The 21,039-nt window shown below is 38.0% G+C and overlaps 1 protein-coding gene across 1 annotated transcript; it reads right to left on the bottom strand.

Moving 5' to 3' along the window:
* Positions 1-7,239: 7,239 nt before the first annotated feature.
* On the bottom strand, positions 7,240-15,125 carry LOC103563611 (olfactory receptor 7E24-like). The gene is made up of 2 exons (XM_008539045.2): positions 15,097-15,125; positions 7,240-8,182 (listed from the first exon to the last, which is right to left on the bottom strand). The coding sequence occupies exons 1-2, from the start codon at positions 15,123-15,125 to the stop codon at positions 7,240-7,242; spliced, it is 972 nt and encodes a 323-aa protein (XP_008537267.2).
* Positions 15,126-21,039: the final 5,914 nt, after the last annotated feature.

Below are 21,039 nucleotides of genomic sequence, written 5' to 3'. Positions count from 1 at the left end.
CATTTTGCTTAACCTTCTATTATAATTCACCAATATATTATAATTTCACCAATATACAAAATTGAGATATTTTACTTTATTTTTTTTCTAAATCTTCAAAGTGAAATATACTGACAGAACGTCTCAGTTTGGTCTGGTCACATTTCAAGGGGTCAATAGCCACATGAAACTAAATCGTATGGAAAGACATTGTCCTGTTCCCTGTGAATAGAGTCTTGCTGCTCAGATCCAAACCTGAGTTCACCCCTTTTTACCCAGGACCTGGTACAAATTAAGTAAAAATTCTGAACTCCTTTCCTCAACTGTAAAATAATGATAATGGGTGCACCAGTAGCTTGGGAGGTGATAATACAGATGAAAATTTAAAATCTACATAGCACATTGCTCAAAGCCTGTCACAGGAAACACTCAATAAAATTTCATGACCTTATGGCTTTTCTCCTCATCGCCACCATGATCATGATCATTTTGGAGAATGTAGGATATGTTTTTGAGAAGTCCAATTCATGTTCTGGTGTGGGCGATGCCTATGGAACCTAGAAATGGTGGTGGAGGAGAGCAGAATTCTAAATGAGAGTTTTGAAATCCCCAACAGAAAAAAACCCATAAATTTCATTGGCCTCTGAGCTGAAACATTGCATATTGATATCCTCTCATCTGGCTATCTCAATTGTTTTGTGTGTCTTGATAATGAGGAAACAAGATCCTCCACAGTCCCTCCCCCGTCCACAATCTCCCTGGGTACTCACTGGTCCATGCTGTATCTCTGCTGAGTCATAAGCTAGGAGTTTGGATCCACTTCCTTCTCCTGCCTGGTGAATGATGAGGACTGAGGCTCTGTCCCTAGGACTGGCAGGAAGACAGGCTCAGGCATGGACCCCCTGATGGAGATGATGACTCTGGGTGGAGGAGATTCAAGTATGAAGATAACTGGGATAAGCACATTGGAAGGCTGGAGGCACTGGCTAATTATTCACTCATATATGGCCTTGAGAGCTCAGTGCACAGAGATCATAATTAGTGAAATCAGTCCATGTTATACTAAACTCTGAGGACTTCCTAATATTAGCAGAAAAAGAAAAGGAGAAACCTGAATATATTTAGAAGAGTCTGGGCCCTTCTTCTTCTCAAAAGAAAGCTCATTTGTACACTTCATTTCTGAATTCCAATTTCAAAAATATTAACATAAAGAGCAGACTCTTTTTTTCAATTTAATTTACGACTTTTTGACTTTGACAACTTCAAATTCATTGTGTTAATCATTAAATTTTATGGAGAATTTATTCTTCTATAATAAGAATTTGAAACTATTTCCATTTTCTCAGTTAAGATTTCTGTCTCTAAGAGAAATATTCCCTTTCTTAGGGTTTTTTTTGCTTATTTAAATGACAGCCTAAGTTCTTTCTTTTTTTCTTTTTTTAAAGATTGGCACCTGAGCTAACATCTGTTGCCAATTTTTTTCCCTTCTTCTTCTCCCCAAAGCCTCCCAGTACATAGTTGTATATTCTAGTTGCAGGTCCTTCTGGTTGCATGATGAGGGATGCTGCCTCAGCATGGCTTGATGAGCAGTGCTTGGTCCATGCCCAGGATCTGAACCAGCAAAACCCTGGGCTACCAAAGCAGAGCATGTGAACTTAACCACTCAGCCATGGGGCCAGCCCCAACAGTATAAGTTCTAATTTTTCTCCTTCACTGATATATGTTCATATACTAGAAAACTATTGACTTCTATGCATTTATTTATAGCTTTCTACTTGTCTTAAATAAATCAGTGTATATAACAAGACTGTAATCAATGTGTCAGCTAGGACTGCAATGCCCTCAAGATTCACCTGGGAAAAAAAACTGTTTTGAAGCTCCTTCTCATAGGTTTTGGAAGGATGCAGTTCCTTGTGGACTGTTGGCAAGAGGTCTTCCTCAGTTCTCCATTACACGGGCTTCTTACTGGGGAAGTTCACACATGGAAGGTGGCTTCCATTAGAACAAACAGACATATGACAGAGAAACGAGGGCCAGGGAGATGAAAGCCAGAGTTTTTTGTACCCTAATATCAGAAGTGATATCTCATCAGTTTTGCCATGTTGTGTTGGTTGGAAGCAAGTCATTAGGCCCAAGACACATTCAAGGAAATTGTTCTCCACAATGGCATGAACAATGAAAGTGGAAGTTGTTGGGAGCATGTTAGTATCTGCCCACCATGCAGGCTTCACCCTCTATCAGGATGCTGCTCTATAACAACCACAAGACTCTGGGGATGACTCTCTGCTTCCCGAGATAGTCCACATCCATAATACCACAATGCTCTCAGCAAAATTTCCTTGCAGAAGAACTGGTACATGGGTAGAAATTGCCTTTGATTTGGTATTTCTGTAGGATCCACAATCTTTCTTCAGGATATGCAGTCAGAAGAAGCCAACATGGTTTCTTTTAGATTACCAGGGTCCTTCCATTGATATGACACCAAGCTGCAGCCATTCTGTGCCCCAGTTCAGCAAATGTCCTGTGGCTTCTGAATTCTACTCATCGAGAATAGCTCATTTGCTCCAGAATGCATTTTGATTAGATTACTTTGTGTTCACAGATCTTAAAGTTTAAATAAAAGTGCATTTGGCCTGTCTGTTTTGTTCTAGTTTATAAAGTGAGTTATATGGAAATGATGGTCCTTTACAACCTTCTACATCCTACCATTTGGTCCTCCTGGCACAGCGGTCTCTGGATAAGGAATTCAGATATTGGTTTGTCATTAACTGATATTAAGAAAACTTGACAAAACCAAGATAGTGAAGTAGGAGTGCCCAGCGTCTGTCCCCCTGAAAAAGATCAACAATTAGACAGCTATCCATGAACAAACACAGTTCTGGGATAGCTCAGGAGTCTACTTAAGAATTTTCAGCCACACAGTGCAACAAAACACCCAAGAATAAACACACAAAAGGGAAGGAAGAACAGCTTCAACTTACCCGCATCATCCCGTCCCCCAGCCCAGCACTGGTCAGCACCAAAAGGAAACTCCCCAGCTGGCAAGAGATCCTCTCACTGCGAAAGAGATTGTGGTGTGGATAAGCAGCTTCCCCACCCTTTCAGTGCCCTGCACAAAGGACCTGCCTTAGTTTCACCCCACCCAGAGAATGGCAAGGCTTAGACATATAGACACAGATAGAAACAGGGAAGAAGAGCAGGACCACAAATATTAGCATGAGTGGGTATGGCACTTGCATAAAAATAGACTGAGAGTTCAATGGTACAGAATTGAGAGCTCAGAAATAAACCTCTGTATATACACTCAACTAATATTTGACAAGGGAACCAATAACACTCAATGGGGAAAGGATATTCTCTTCAATAAATGGTGCTGGGAAAACTGGATAACCACATGCCGAAGAATAAAATTGGTCCCTTATCTCACACTGCTCACAAAAATGAACTGAAAATGATTTAAAGACTTAAACACAAGACAGGAAACCATAAAACTCCCAGAAGAAAACATTGGGAAAAATTCCTTGACATCGGTCTGCAAGTGATTTCCTGGATACAACACCAAAAGCACAAGCAACAAAAGCAAAAATAATGAAGTGAAGCTATACCAAACTAAAAATCCTCTGCATAGCCAAAGAAACAGTCAACAAAATGAAAAAGCAACCTACAGAATGGGAGAACATATTCAAAATCATGTATCCGATAAGGGGTTAATATTCAAAATATATAAAGGTTTCACACAACTCAGTAGCAAAAAAATAAACAGCCCATTAAAAAATGGGCAGAGGAACTGAATAGAAAGTTTTCCAAAATCTAACACATGGGCAACAGGTACATAGAAGATTCTCAACATCATTCATCATCAAGGAAATGCAAATCATATCCACAATGAGATATCAATTCACACCTGTTAGGATGGCTATCTTCAAAAAATAACATGATTAATGTTGGTGAGAATGTGGAGAAAAGGGAACACTTGTGCACTGTTGGTGGGAATGTAAATTGGTGCAGCCACTATGGAAAAAAGTATGCGGATGCCTGAAAAATTAAAAATAGAACTACCATATGATCCAGCAACCCTACTACTGTGCATATATCCAAAGGACATGAAATGAGGACTCTGAAGAGATATCTGCATTCCCATGTTCATTGCAGCTTTATTCACAATACCAAGATATGAAACAATCCAAGTGTCTGTAAACATATAAATGGATAAAGAAGATGTGCTGTGTATATATACAATGGAATATTACTCAGCCACGAGAAAGAAGCAAATCCTGCCATTTGTGATTACATCAGTGGAATTTGAGGGCATTAAGCTAAGTGAAATAAGTCAGACAGGGAAAGGTAAATACTGCATATCTCTTATATGTGTAATCTAAAAAAAACAGACTCACAGAAACAGAGAGTAGAATGACGGCTACTAGACAATTGTGGTGGGGAAATGGGGAGATGTTAGTCAAGGGTACAATCTTCCAGTTATAAGATGAATCAGTTCTTGGGATCTATTGTACAGCATGGTGATTGTAGTTAACAACACTGTATTATATACTTGAAAGTTGCTAAGAGAGTAGATCTTAAATGTTGTCACCATGAAAAAGAAATGGTTGTTATGTGACATGATGGACAAGTTAGCTAACTCTATGTTGGTAATCAGTTCTCAATGTTTAAGTGCATCAGATCAATACATTGCACGTCTTAAAATTACACAATGTTATATGTCAATCATATCTCAGTAAAATTGAAAAAAGTAACACATCAACCTTAGGGTAGATGATGATGAAAACGATAATCATATTTATTTAGTTCTTACCATGTGTTTATTATCTGTTTAATCCTAGAGTACTCTCAGCTAAATAGCATTAAAAATGAAGCATTAGAGGCCATGAGAGTTAAAAAAATATATTCCAATGTACTCAGCTAATAAATTAGAGGAGCTGATGTTGTAAATCTAATTTCAGCCTACAAAGCCCGTATGCTTAAACTGTCCACTGGCCTGTTAATTATTGATTAGGACAGTTTGCCCTTATTGACCCACTACTATATACTAAATAGTGTTCTATTCAGTCCATTTGATTGCATCTTCTTAACCAAGCTCAGTTAAGTGCTCTTGTTTTCATGACTCTACAGATAAGGCATTTGAACAGAAATGTTATGTATCATACTCAAAGTCACACAGTTTGTAACATCAGGTTACTTATGAATTACTGGAATGCTTATTTAAATTAACTTCTTTAATGTTATAATAGGATTTGCTGTTTGATGGGAAACTACTATTTGACTGGTCCATGACACAACTGTATATAATTGTTGCACAACTTTGAAAGATAAACACTATTGCACTTTAATTTCCTGCTGAGGATTTTGAGGCTCAGAAAGGAACAATGAGTTGCCAAAGGTTTCAAATTTTTGAGCCAGTATCTGGGTAGTGGAGTGACTTCGTATCTCACATTCTTTCTATTATCTGTGTTTCATATTCTATTTAAGTATTGTCACACCATGTTTAGTGTTATCAGACCATTAACACTCTTATAGATCTAAATCTAGAGAAAACACAACGTGCTACACTGGGGGAAGTCTACAATTTGACATCAAAAGGCAAGATAAGTTCCCACTTTTCAAGGTCCTTTGATTATCATATAGGCTTGCAGAAGTGGATACGCAAATATAGAAATGTAGTAATTGTATTGGGTGATATCTTCCCACACACTACTATGGCTTAATCATCTATCAAGTTCATTCCTTTCTCCAACATCAAAGTTGCTTATCAATGTAGTTGGTAGGTGATTTACCTTAGAGGTAAAAGGCAGAGTAAATTCAACTAGTTCTTGGACAGGTTTTCAGAGGACCAAGATTACTACCCAAAAACTATGGGTGACATCTCTAAGGAAAGAGGGTTACTCATTTTGAAGAACACAAATGGACCCCAAAGACTGAATTATCATGAAAGAAGTGAGGGAAGTATGGTAACAAGGTGAAACCCTAACCAGGCTGCTACTAGAGAAAGGAAAGAGTTCATGTTTGCTGACAATATGGACCTTTGCTGCATGGAGTAAAGTAAAAGAAGATAAAGTTCAATTCATTTATGATGAAATTTGTGGTTTAATAATCTTCAGATACCAATAGAGCCACACATCAACTAGCAATGTCATACTAGTACTTCAACCTCAGTTGTACACTCTTAACAAAGATATATATTTTAAACCACTTTTATATTATGAGCACATTTTCAATGTTCTAATTGCATGCAATTCATAATATACCTTTTACCCCATACTATGATTTATCATTCATGAGTCAGTCATGAAAAATAAAACCAAGCTAATTATTTCAATGAATTTAATTGAGTATAGGAAGTTGGTTAAATAGATACTGCAGGACAAAGGCAAAAAGAGAACAATGTGGTGCCAGATGGAAGCCAATAAATACCAAGGGCTTATGGGTATTAGACGTGTAATTAACTTTATAGTGTGTTGAAATTAACAGGCCATTATTAAACGTATGTAACAGGAAAGCCAGATGGAAAATAGAGCAGTGATTTTAAGACACCTACCTTAGCACCATAAGATAATATAGAAGGGTGAGTTTGAAATAGAGAAATAATACCTTAATAATGAGCACAAGTGAAATCTTACAGTGTGGAAGTATAGTGTATTTGATGAAAATCAGATTACTGGAGTTAGAATAAGCTCTCTTATAACTTGCCCCTTTGAGCTTCACCTCTTTAGGAACTCACAACTGAACCATCTTGGATGCTTTTAAAAATCTTCATACCTAGATGCATACTAGACCAATTAAATCAGAATTTCTGGTGATGAGACCCAGTCATCAATATTTATAAAACTCCCCAGGGGATTCCTATAAAATCCATGTTTGAGGACCAATGAATTGCATCCCCAGACATCTCCTGAATAAACAGATTTCACGGATTCAAAATTTGTATGGAAAAATGCACAGGAAACATGGAAAAGGATGTAAAATTTAAGTATGCGACAAGAGACGTGTGCATTTCATCTGATACCAGGGTCACTGAGGAAAATATCTCATGCATTCATTATGTACAAAGGATCACAGAACAGTCCCCTAGTCCAATGAAGGGAAAATCAAAGGAAGTAACATTCATATATGAAACATGGAGAGGAATGAAAACCATGATACTGAAAAAAATAATATGACCAAGGAACAAGTATTGGCTGGTCTACATGTTTGGTTTTGCTGATTTTTCCAACCCACACTCCAGAAAGGATTGCATACATACTGAGATTAGATTAGTTTGCCGTAGAGTCTCCACAGGGTACTCTTGATGTCCCTGTTCCTCAGGCTGTAAATGAAGGGATTCAGCATGGGAGTGATTATGGTATACATGATTGAGGTCACCACATCCTTCCAGGGAGAAGGTGACAATGAAGATCCAAAGTAAACCCCAAGGCGTGTTCCATAAAATAAGCAAAGAACTGAAAGGTGAGAGCCACAGGTGGAGAAAGCTTTAGATTTCCCAGCTATTGATGGAACTCCCAGAATAGAGGATATAATTTTATAGTAAGAGAAAAGGATCCCTGAGAAAGGGAGAAAACCAAAAATGGCACGAACAAAAGACATGACTATGTTATTGGTGAAGGTGTCAGAAGAGGCAAGGTTGAAGAGTTGAGAAGGGTCACAGAAGAAATTAGAAATTTCCACATTCTCGAAGCAGGTAAGTAGTAATACAATCAAATTGCGCATCTGGGAGTCCAAAAGGCTAATTAAAAAAGATGCCAAAACTAAGAAGCCACAGAGACATGGGCTCATAATGACTGAGTATTGCAGAGGGTGACAGATGGCCACAAACCGGTCATAGGCCATTGCAGTCAGAAGTATACCATCCATACATCCAAAAAGGATAAAAAAGGACATCTGTGTCAGGCAGCCCACGTAGGAGATGACTCTGCTGTGAGTTTGGATGTTCACAATCATCTTGGGGACAGTAGTGGAGATGAAACCAATGTCAACCAAAGACAGTTTGGAGAGGAAGAGGTACAGGGGGGTGTGGAGGTGGGAGTCAGAGCTGATGGTCAGAATGATGAGCAGGTTCCCCAAGATGGTGACCAGGTATATGGACAGGAACATCCCAAAGAGCAAAGGCTGCAGTTCTGGATCATCTGAGAGGCCCATGAGGAAGAATTCTGAAACACTTGTTAGATTCTGTGGTTCTATGTAGCTTGGACACCTTTTGAAAAAGAAAAGAGTGATGGAAAAAAGAAAACAGTAAATGGACACCCAGCACTGTGTCCCTATTTTGGATTCAAGCAATTCACTTGTAAGGTCAAACATCCCAGTACTTGAAGCGATATTCCTTACTGCCTCAAATTCAATTTTTTTTTTTTTTAAAAGAATCTTTTTTTTTTTTTTTTAAAGATTTTATTTTTTCCTTTTTCTCCCCAAAGCCCCCCGGTACATAGTTGTGTATTCTTCGTTGTGGGTTCTTCTAGTTGTGGCATGTGGGACGCCGCCTCAGCGTGGTCTGATGAGCAGTGCCATGTCCGCGCCCAGGATTCGAACCAACGAAACACTGGGCCGCCTGCAGCGGAGCGTGCGAACTTAACCACTCGGCCACGGGGCCAGCCCCTCAAATTCAATTTTTTTAGAACGGTTTCTTCATTGATTTCTGAGTTATTCATCTCTTTCTATACACACTTACTTTAGAGAAACTCAACTGAAGAGAACTAGAGGAGCAAGAACATTAGAGATAATAAACTCATGATCACAGGGTGGAAATTAATAAAAGAAACCTGATGTAAATTGAAGTAGGAAGGCCTATAAGGGGAGCTCTCACGCCCTACACACATGGGCAATTAAATCAAACAGGAAGAGAGTTGAGCTTGCATCTTGGACAGGAAGAGAAACTGCTTTACTACTAAAGATTTCTCTCCCCACCTGGCAACAAACCAACCAAGGAGAAATGTCACAGCTCAGCCAATGAGGAGCTGTTGTCATGCTAGATCGTTATTTTCCCCTAATAGGCTTTCATTTACATCTGCCCCTCCCTACTCCCCCTTTTACTCTATAAAAGCAGCTCACACTTTTTTTCCCCCCAGATTTGCCTATGGTTCACCATATCATGTACATCCTGGGTTGCACTATTTTTGGCTATTCTTGAATAAACTCATTTTGAGGGTAAAATAACAGTTGAATTTGCTTTTTTAAGTTCACAACAGTAAAATACAGCCTACTTCTTTGAGAAAAATATAGAATAAGAAATACCCTTCCCCTTTTGAGAAAAAAAAATCATTTGAATTTAAAGAAATTAAGAAGTAGTTAAATATACCTTATCTTATTCAAATACAATGCTAGATATTCTTCATTTCGAATATTTATAAAAACACTCTATAAAAGGCCAGACCCCGTAATCTGGATTCTAAATTAAAGTTGAATGTTTTTAAAGAGAAAACACTTTTATATGATAGTTATCTTCATGAGTTTTATCATTCTTAGTTTTCTCTCTCCCCTCCTTCACCGAAATAAGTGATTACTTAAATATGACACTGGCTTTTGAAAGTCATTTCTTATATAATTCCTATCTTTGGCTTTGGTGTACTTCAAGTATTTGTAAATATAGTTTATCTAAGTGCACATAATCATAAGCATTTATGACTATGAAGATGGTGGTAGTGTACAGAGCATCTGTCAATGATTAAGCAATAATGAAATTTAAGAAACCAAATTTTTTAAAAAATTTTATACAGATTTATTTGTGTCAGCTCCATACAATCTCAGTAAAAGGTTTGGTGTGTGAAACCACTCTTTGTTTTTTCTGGACTCCATTCTGTAGTGGCCTGATAATACTGCTTCATTGTTTTTTTTCCTTTTTTTTTCCAGCTTAATGGAGGTATGATTGACAAAAATTGTATACATTTAGGTTATACAACATGCAGGTTTTTTTAAGGTGTACAATGTGATGATTTAATATAGATATTAAATGATTACCACAACCAAATTAATTAACACATCCATCACCTCACATACTTGCCTTTTTCTTGATGTGTGGTGAGAACACTTGACATCTACTCTCTTAGTGGATTTCAACTATTAGATACAGTATAATTAACTATAGTCACCATGCTGTGCATTAGATCTCCAGAACTTATTCATCTTCTAACTGGAAGTTTGTACCCATTGACCAACATCTCCCAATTTCTCCCACCCCTCAGGCCCTGACAGGCAGTTTTTTTTTGTTGTTTTTTTTTTTTTTATTAATGTTATGATAGATTACAACCTTATGAGATTTCAGTTGTACATTTTTGTTAGTCAGGTTGTGGGTACACCACTTCCCCCTCTGTGCCCTCCCCCCACCCCCCTTTTTCCCTGGTAACCACCGATCAGATCTCCTTATCAATATACTAACTTCCACCTATGAGTGGAGTCATATAGAGTTCGTCTTTCTCTGACTGGCTTATTTCGCTTAACATAATACCCTCGAGGTCCATCCACGTTGTTGTGAATGGGCCAATTTTGTCTTTTTTTATGGCCGAGTAGTATTCCATTGTGTATATATACCACATCTTCTTTATCCAATCATCATTTTCTGGGCATGTAGGCTGGTTCCACGTCTTGGCTATTGTAAATAATGCTGCAATGAACATAGGGGTGCAACGGACTCTTGAGATTTCTGATATCAGGTTCTTAGGATAGATACCTAGTAATGGGATGGCTGGGTCATAGGGTATTTCTATTTTTAACTTTTTGAGAAATCTCCATACTGTTTTCCATAGTGGCTGTAACAGTTTGCATTCCCACCAACAGTGTATGAGGGTTCCTTTTTCTCCACATCCTCTCCAACATTTGTCACTCTTGGTTTTGGATGTTTTTGCCAATCTAACGGGTGTAAGGTGATATCTTAGTGTAGTTTTGATTTGCATTTCCCTGATGATTAGCGATGATGAACATCTTTTCATGTGTCTATTGCCCATATTCATATCTTCTTTTGAGAAATGTCTGTTCATGTCCTCTGCCCATTTTTTGATCGGGTTGTTTGTTTTTTTGTTGCTAATCAGTGTGAGTTCTTTGTATATTATGGAGATTAACCCTTTGTCAGATAAGTGGCTTGTAAATATTTTTTCCCAATTAGTGAGCTGTTTTTTTGTTTCAATCCTGTTTTCCCTTGCCTTGAAGAAGCTCTTTAGTCTGATGAAGTCCCATTTGTTTATTCTTTCTATTGTTTCCCTCAACTGAGGAGTTACAGTGTCCTAAAAGATTCTTTTGAAACTGATGTCAAAGAGTGTACTGCCTATATTCTCTTCCAAAAGACTTATTGTCTCAGGCCTAATCTTAAGGTCTTTGATCCATTTTGAGTTAATTTTGGTGTGTGGTGAAAAAGAATGGTCAATTTTCAATCTTTTGCATGTGGCTGTCCAGTTTTCCCAGCACCATTTGTTGAAGAGACTTTCTTTTCTCCATTGTAGGCCCTCTGCTCCTTTGTCGAAGATTAGCTGTCCATAGATGTGTGGTTTTATCTCTGGGCTTTCAATTCTGTTCCATTGATCTGTGGACCTGTTTTTGTACCAGTACCATGCTGTTTTGATCACTGTAGCTTTGTAGTATGTTTTGAAATCGGGGATTGTGATTCCGCCGGCTTTGTTTTTGCTCAGGATTGCTTTAGCAATTCGTGGTCTTTTGTTGCCCCATATGAATTTTAGGATTGTTTGTTCAATTTCTGTGAAGAATGTTCTTGGGATTCTGATTGGAATAGCACTGAATCTGTAGATTGCTTTAGGTAGTATGGACATTTTAACTATGTTTATTCTTCCAATCCATGTGCAAGGAATGTCTTTCCATCTCTTTATGTCATCGTCAATTTCTTTCAAGAAAGTCTTGTAGTTTTCATTGTATAGATCCTTCACTTCCTTGGGTAAGTTTATCCCAAGGTATTTTATTCTTTTCGTTGCGATTGTGAATGGGATTGAGTTCTTGAGTTCTTTTTCTGTTAGTTCATTGTTAGTGTATAGAAATGCTACTGATTTATGCACGTTAATTTTATACCCTGCTACTTTGCTGTAATTGTTGATTATTTCTAATAGTTTTTCTATGGATTCTTTGGGGTTTTCTATATATAAGATCATGTCGTCTGCAAACAGCGAGAGTTTTACTTCTTCGTTACCTATTTGGATTCCTTTTATTTCTTTTTCCTGCCCAATTGCTCTGGCCAGCACCTCCAGTACTATGTTGAATAGGAGTGGTGAAAGTGGGCACCCTTGTCTTGTTCCTGTCCTCAGAGGGATGGCTTTCAGTTTTTGTCCATTGACTATGATGTTGGCTGTGGGTCTATCATATATGGCCTTTATTATGTTGAGGTACTTTCCTTCTATACCCATTTTACTGAGGGTTTTTATCATAAATGGGTGTTGGATCTTGTCGAATGCTTTCTCTGCATCTATTGAGATGATCATGTGGTTTTTGTTTTTCATTTTGTTGACGTAGTGTATCACGTTGATTGACTTGCGGATGTTGAACCATCCCTGTGTCCCTGGTATAAATCCCACTTGATCATGGTGTATAATCTTTTTGATGTATTGCTGTATTCGGTTTGCCAAAATTTTGTTGAGGATTTTTGCATCTATGTTCATCAGTGATATCGGCCTGTAGTTCTCCTTCTTTGTGTTGTCCTTGTCAGGTTTGGGGATCAGGGTGATGTTGGCTTCATAGAATGTGTTAGGGAGTTCTCCATCTTTCTCAATTTTCTGGAACAGTTTGAGGAGAATAGGTATTAAGTCTTCTTTGAATGTTTGGTAGAATTCTCCAGAGAAGCCTTCTGGTCCTGGACTCTTCTTTTGGGGAGGTTTTTGATTACCGTTTCTATTTCCTTACTTGTGATTGGCTGACAGGCACAGTTTTAATCCCTGGTTGGATGACTTTGATTTTCTTAGATTCCACATATAAGTGAGATCATACAGAATTTGTCGTGCTATCTCTGAAGTATTTTCATAAGCATAATTTCCTTCAGGTCCATCCATGTAGTCACGAATGGTAGGGTTTCTTTTTTTATGCTGAATAATATTCCAGTGCATATGTGTTTGTGTCTGTATCACATTTTCTTTATCAATTTATCTTGGAACAGACACACTTTACTATCTTTGCAGAGATATCTTGCATATCTGTGCTAATGTGAATAATACTGCAATGAACACAGGTGTGCAGATATCTCTTCTAGAGACTAATTTCATTTCCTTTGGACATATTCCCAGAGGTGGGATTGCTGGATCATATGATAATTCCATTTTAATTAGCAGTAGTTTTTAACTTTTTGAGGAACCTCCATATTGTTTTCCATTATAGCTATACCAGTATTCACTCTGACCAGCAGTGTGCCAGGATTCCCTTCTCTCCACATAATCACCAACATTTATTGTCTTTTGTTTTTTGATCATAGCCATTCTAACAAGTGTGAGGCAATATCACATTGTGATTTTGATTCTCATTTCCCTGATGGTTAGTGAAGTTGAGTACCTTTTCAAATACTTGTTGGTCTTGTCTTTCTGATCATAAGCCCTCTTTTTTACAGTTGAGGAGTTTAGCACTAGGGGAAGTCCCATGGTCAGGTTTAAGGCCCAGCTTTCTTAGGTCAAGTTAGTAGATTTTGATGTTAATTTTTCATGATACAGGGATTGCAATTCTATAAATTCAGCTAGCTGAAAGTAATTCAGGTTTATTATTTTGGCAGATCACACAACGATTTAATTGAGAACAAATGAAAAATAAAAAAATATATATATATAAATGTTCCTAGATAGTTTCCTCATCTGTAAAATTGGGATAATAGTTGAACCTACCATATGGGAATATTGTAAGGAAGAAATCATTTAAATTGCTTAGAGCAGTGGTTCTCAATTCCAGTTGATTGATATACTTACTTGTGGTTATTTTAAAATATACAGATACACTGGCCTTAGCCTAGAACCAATTAACTCAAATTCTCTACATGTGAGGTTCTTGGTCATTTTAATGTGCAGCTTGGGCTGAAGAACACTGCGTTAGAATATTGCTCAACATTTAGAAATGCTCCATTAATATTACCTATCATTGCTATCATCAGTACCTACCACAAATATTAAGATATAAACATTTAATAATACTTGCTTCAGGTCTCATATTTTATAGAGATTTGAAACGTGACTGATAATATTTGACGTTTCTTGGTATCTTGGCTCAATCATGTTCCTCTGCATACCTGTCCTCCAAAGGCAACCAGTGTCATGAATTTGATGGGTAATTATCTTGTCAATGTTTCCTTAATGTCAATATTGATTTATGTATCCATAATCAGTTTTCTTAAAAGGTTACCCAAACAGTGGACTACACATGTTGCTGCTGAAATGTACTTGTTTATGACAACATGGTGTTTAAGTCTCTTTGTGAAGTACATACAACTACTTCAAACGTTTTACTGATGCACACATTACGTGAGGGAAGACATCGTTTTATTCAATTTATAAGTTTATACTTACATACTTTAATATAAATTTTAAAAATTTAATATATATTTATAATGTAATATTTACAATTTAATATACTATATTGATATATTAAATAAATATTTATTTTAAATTCTATACTTTATATTTATATCATATTATTATTTATATCACTTTCTTCTTAGAGCAATTCTATGAAAATTCTTGTACCTCTCTATATCACACAAGTGAAAATTCGTAAATAATAGGTGCATGTTCAATTTTAATAATAAATAATTGCCTATATTTTTTGTCTCATTACTGAAACCACTTTCTATCAACTGCATCTCTAGTTGTTAAGGTATACATTTGAAAATATCCTTGAAGTCTGACTTGTGATAATGATTCCATGATAGATCCACATTAAATATTCATCTTGTACAGAAAATATTTTCACCCTTAGATTTCAAAACTGATTGTAAAGTGCATGATTATTCATAGAAAACCCTATAATCCACTACATTAATGCCATTATTGCCTCTATACAGCAGTAGTTCATTACCATATTTCACAGATGGACTCACTGAACCGAAAGAGGATGAATCACTTTCTCTATCTCCATTTGCTCCCGTGGGACCAAAGTAGGTTTGAAAAGAACTATGCCTTAGCTACAGTGGAGGTGATAGAGAAGGGGTGCATGGACAAGGAGATCAATGTTTGAGTCATGAATCTGTTACCAAACCTGAAGTGAGTTCGCTCACCCATTGTGCAGCAAGCCAATCTCTGACACCCGGTGTGGTGGAAGAAAGTAGGAATTTCATTTTTGCACAGCACTGAGCAAGGAGAGAGGGCAGCTAACGCTGAAACCCCAAACTCCCCAAAAAGCTAAAAGGAAGGGCTTTTATTTGGGGTTTTAGGTAGGGGAGGGGGAGCATATGGCTTTGCTGGTCAGAGCTTTCCCACCAGCCTGTTTTTGACCTTGAGACTACTTGCAGAGAGGAGGGAGCTCATGACCTTGCTGGTCAGCAGCTTTCCCACCAGCCCATATCTCTTTGCGGGAGGAGATAGTCCAGGTGCTTGTCCTTGACAGTGTCTGTCTCCATGGAGGATAGTGGATTCTGGAGCCAGGAAGCCAGAAAGTAAGCAGGGAATGAGTGTTTTGGTTTTAACCCCATATATGCTGGGTTTAATGTGGGGAAACTGATATCAAGGTCGGTATCAAATCTTTCACCGCCCACGTGTGAAGTGTGTGTAAATCTCTCAACCTCTCTGTGTTTCTACTCCTTCTTAGAAATGGAGACTCTAACACCCATCTCTGGAACATGTGTGACTCCTAAGGGAAGTCTGGAACTGAATAAATATTTGATTAATTTTTTAACAAAAATTTCAATCATATTGGAATAGCGTGTTTATTAACGAAATACAATCCAAAAATTTAATGACATTTTATGGATTATATGGCAGAGAGTTCAGAGCCTTTCCTGTCTCTGCACACTGGAGCATAAAATGACCTGAAACCCTAAAGTGTGTCTCAGCCCTACACCTGATTTACTTTCTGCTTCATTTCTGCCTCTTTTTTTCAGATTTGTGAAAACCTCTGCAATGGTTTTAGATGACTGAATGCTGTAGATACCATCAAATGGGAAAAAAAATAGGTCCCTCAGAAAGTCTATGACATAGACACAAACAAACACTATCTTATCTTGTCTCCAGTCCTATGGGACATTCCTGAAAAGGCATGAATGGTCAAATGTGTGGAAGCCACATTGCCCACTCATTATTTCTATGAATAGAAGGTCATTCAATGAATGGAAGGGTCTATTCAATATTTAACTGAGAGCTTTTTTGCTTTCAATTCCTCCTCTGTGCCAAAAAGATAGAGGCTCATAAATATATGTGACTCAGTCATTTCTCTCCAAATACTAATGATGTATAAACAATAATAAAGTGTCCTGTCAGGAATGTAGGAAAACCATAACTTCAGGTCACCAGATATTTAAGCCAAATGACATGAGAATTAGCTTTATCATTACTACTAATAAAATATCTAAAATTTATTTTGGCCTTACTTTGTACATTCGTCTCATATTTATTGCAGATAGGGCATCTATTATTGGTTTAATCCTTATTCAGTGGTGCTGTATTAACTAGGAACCAACTCAGTGGACAACCTTAAGTCCCAGAAATACTAAGAACTTGCCTCATAACACTCATAATAAGAGAGAAGGCAAGATTCAAAATAAATTGTCAGTCTCTGAGTCCCATGCACTCAACTTCATCGTTTCCAGACTTTCTGAAACTTTTAAGCAAAGGAACAGATGTCATAACCACAGGTACATCTGAGATACATTTTTAAACTGTTTCCATTTCCTGAGTAGGAATGGACCCCAAGACTCTGACTTTATGTTTCCTTCTGTGATTGAGTAGGCTAATAATAAGAATGTAGGAGTAAGTGGACAGGTGAAGTGAAATACAGAAGAAGGGGCAAGAGAGAGAGATCTACCCTAAATTATTGTGTGCCAACTCACTGTCATCATTGCGTGTGATCTCAGCCACCTTTCCTATAGTTGATGCAGCAAGTGCTACCTCCTGCTCTCCACTATGTTTTACCAGAAACCCCTAAAAGAAAGAGCACAGTGAGAAGGGGTCTCTGCCAGGACTGACAGGGAATTGAAATGTCTATTTGGGTGTGCAGGTGAGAAGACTGGACAAATATTCTGAGTCTGGCATCAGACTGCCCAGACTCAAACATGGCAGCAACTCTTTCTAACTCACAACCTGGTAAAATTAACATAAAATGCTGCCACTCTTTCCTCTTACATAAAACAATAATAATGTGTACACTTATAATTTGGGAGACATTATGCAAAAGAAATCCAAAAAGATATATAAAACACACACATTAGTATCCTTCACTTAGGAAGCCGTCAATAAATATGATCTTATGATTAATGTCATCCTCCTCTTCATCTTCACTATTGCCTTCATGACCATTTTGAAGTGCCTAGGGGAAGTTTAAAGAGACCCATTTGCTTCTATGGTAGGGGAGATGCCAATCAGAGCCAGAACCAGTGACAGTAGGGGCAGAACTCTGAATTGGAATTCTCATACCTCCAACAGAACCAAGAACATAAACTTCATAGGTGTCTGATCTGAAATTTTATATATCGATGCCCTCCCATCTGTCTAGTACAGCTGTCATATTTGTCTTCTTGAAGAGGAAATAATTCCCCCAACAGTCTCTGCCCCAATCACCATCTTCCACAGCACTTACTGGGATGGGCTGCATCTCTGTTGGAGCATGACCAACGAGGACGGATTCACTGCCCCTCTCCTGCCTGATGTGTGACGAAGGCTCAGGGTTCCTCCTCAGTGCTGGGAGGAAGACAGATTCACGCTGAGACCGTCTGAGGTAAATGCCCATCAGGGAGGAGACAGGCTCAGAGGTACAACAGTAGAACTGACAAAGTAAAAAGCTGGAGTCACCAGCCAATTACTTAGAGTTGTATGACCTTGGGGGCTCAACGCTCAAAACTCATAATTAGCCAATTGGTCTATGCCATCTGAATCTCTGAGGATTTGATAATATTAATGGAAGAGGAAAAACATACAAGTGAATGTCCTTGAAAGGGTCTAGGTCTTTCCTCTCCTCAGGAGGAATTTCAACTGTACTCCTTGCTTCTCACTTCCAAGTTAGAGGATCTTAGCATAAAATTCAGCTTCTTTTCAATTTAGCAAATCACAATGATTAAAGATTTAAGTGTCTTTAAATACAATACATTTAAGAAGAAAATTACATGGTCTGTATATAACCTAGAGTTTGAAGAAACTTAAGGCAAAGCAGGAAATCCAGTTATTATTTTAAAAAACAGACTTCTTTGGCTACAGAAAAATTAAATGATTTATACAGTAAAAGATGAAATATTAGAGCTAAATATATTTCAATTCAATACATGCATAGAACACATTTGACGATGCACTTGAACTCTTGATTAATTGTGTTACTAAATCTGTGTTTTAAAAGATCTTTATTAACTCTACAAAGGCCATCCAGTGAAAACCACAGCGAACATGATTACCAGAGAAACTTTAGAACCATTCCTAAATAAGTGAAGAATGCCTGGCATCAGTGTTATTTCACAAAAATAAAATCAGAAATACATATTTCAAACAGAAAAAAATAAAAAATTTACAGAAAATGTTCCACTGAAAACGCAAAATATCAATGATGACACTTTGGCTTGGTGTCCAAATAAAGCCCTACATACGGGATTGATTGAATGGAGGACAAGACTATTTCACGGCTTTGCAGGTTTACCAACATGGGAAACTCACTGTAAAGACTCTAGGAATGTGGGGAAAGGAAGGTAGAAAACCTTTTGCTGCGCAGGCTGTGAGGTGAGCCTCCAGCCCAGCCTTGACTTTCCATCTTCGGAACAGCAGCTGGGCCTCGTCCTGCCTCCAACCCCGACCCCATGTATGGGCCCCGCCCTCCACCAGTAGACCCGCTTAAATACCTGGTTCTAGCTCCAGCCTTGGCCTCTGGGCTTCTTCCTGTCCTCGGCCTCTAACATGAGCCGACCCGGGGATCAACCGCATCCACGCGGGAGGAATCTACAATTTATGCTCTAAAGCGGTGGAACTTACGTCACGCCTGGAACGCCGAAGCCTCGTCCCTTCCGGGTCAAGGAAAGAAGCAGAAGTGAAATCACAAATTTCTTACATTCTTTTCCGTTGCGGCCTAGGCACAGCCTAAATCTTATCAAGATGGTCTGGTCCAGTCTCTGTGGGCTCTAGTGAGGCTCAGGAGAAGGGTAGGAATTAAGGACAGGAATCAAAGTACGCTTTCCGTCAAGGAGGCTGAGAGGCCTGTTTAGAGATGCTAGGCCTGCACAGTTCACATTCGCGTAGACTGCTGGATAGCCCGCTGGTGCTATAGATCCCCAGATACCCAGGGTTGGAAAATGTGGGAAAGGCGCTTTCATAGGGTCTTTTCATCCACACTGCTCCCCTCTTCAGAAGCCTCCAAAACAAGCTTTGTGATTTTTCTCCAAAAGGAAAAGAATTTTTCCTGTTGGAGTGACCTTGACTCGGCCCCCCGTCCTTGCTTCTTCAGGGGCCTGGCAATTCTGGCATATTCTGGTGAGCACTGGGGGAAACTTGGTTCCAAATGGCCTGTTTCCTTTTGTATACAAAAGAATGTTTCAAGTGAGAATTTGGCTTTGTCTTTATGTGTTTCTTACTTGTGTTTGAAACACTACATTCAAGTAGAAAGATAATATACTTTCTTAGATGTCTATGGTGTGGGTATTTCCGTATCTAATTAGAAGCATATATAGAACACAAGTGTTTCTGCTAAAGAGAAACAAGGCTGTTACCTGTCTCTTCATCTGAACTTCCTAGGCCTGTACATGCCCACAGAGCTTCAAACCAGAGGCCTCCAGGAGAAAAGAATGGAGGCTTTATAGCACTACCTCCTGAGTAATTGCATTACTCCTTAACTGGGTGTTTGGAGTGAGGGTATTTTTCCGACATTTTTCTTTTGAAAAGTCTTAAAGCTAAATAAAATGTAAACAACTAGTACAAGGAGTGTCCACTGACGTAGATTCATCCATTTTAGCATTTTGCATGCTTGCTCTGTCTCTAGATAAAGAAATACATTTTCTAGTGAACTCTTTGAGAGTAGTTAGAAAATATGCTACAGACATGATACTGGACATTTAAATACTCAATAATACATCTCCTTAAGATAAGGACTAAATCGTACTATTATTTCACCCAAGGAAATTAAAAATAATGTCATCTAACATCTACTCTGTAAAAACAAAAATTATTTACGTTGTTCCAAAATATGTTTTGGATCTAGGACTCTATCAAGATTTATATGTGACGTTGCTTATGTTCTTTAGTCTCTTTTAACATAGAACAGAGCTATTGTTTCTTGAAATATTGACTTTGAAGAGTCATGTATTCTTTTAGAAACTCACATTTTTTGATGTTTCTAATTTTATTTTCATGGTGTGTTTAAGTGTTTCTTACATTTCTTTTAATTCCTGTAAACCGGTAATTGGGTCCAGTACAGAGATGAGCAAACTTTTCCTCTGAAAAATCCCAGGTAGAGTCCTTTATGCTCTGTGGACCATATGGCCTGGAATTAATCAGCTCTGCCTTAATAGTGCACAAACAGTCACAAACCTTAGTGAACAAATGAGTATGGCTTTGTTCCAATAAAATGTTTTTTATAAAAACAGGCTTGTGAACTGTAGTTTGCCAGCTTCTGGTCTAGAGGTTTCATGCATTGGAGATTTATGTTTTATGCTCTTTTGAATGACAGTCCAGGTTCTAGTTTCTCTGTCCAGTAGATGTATGCTGTTACATTAAACAACTGTTTATTTTGACGTATTTTCTGATAGCTTGATAGTTTGCCTAGATACTTCAAGTGGTCTCAGAGATGTCTATATTTAAAATGTAGGCCAGGGCTACAGTCATCTCAAGGCTTTACTGGAGAGTATCTAATTCCAAGCTCACTTACATGGCTGTTGATAGAATTCAACTCCTTTAGGGTCAGAGGATTGCCTTAGTTTCTTGCCAGATGGGCCTCTCTATCTGGCAGTTGTCAATATGGCAACTGGCTTCCATC

This window comes from Equus przewalskii, chromosome 6 (assembly GCF_037783145.1).
Source record: "Equus przewalskii isolate Varuska chromosome 6, EquPr2, whole genome shotgun sequence".
Taxonomy (NCBI): domain Eukaryota; kingdom Metazoa; phylum Chordata; class Mammalia; order Perissodactyla; family Equidae; genus Equus; species Equus przewalskii.
Note: the sequence above shows the minus strand (reverse complement) of the source record. Positions and strands in the feature narration are given on the sequence as shown.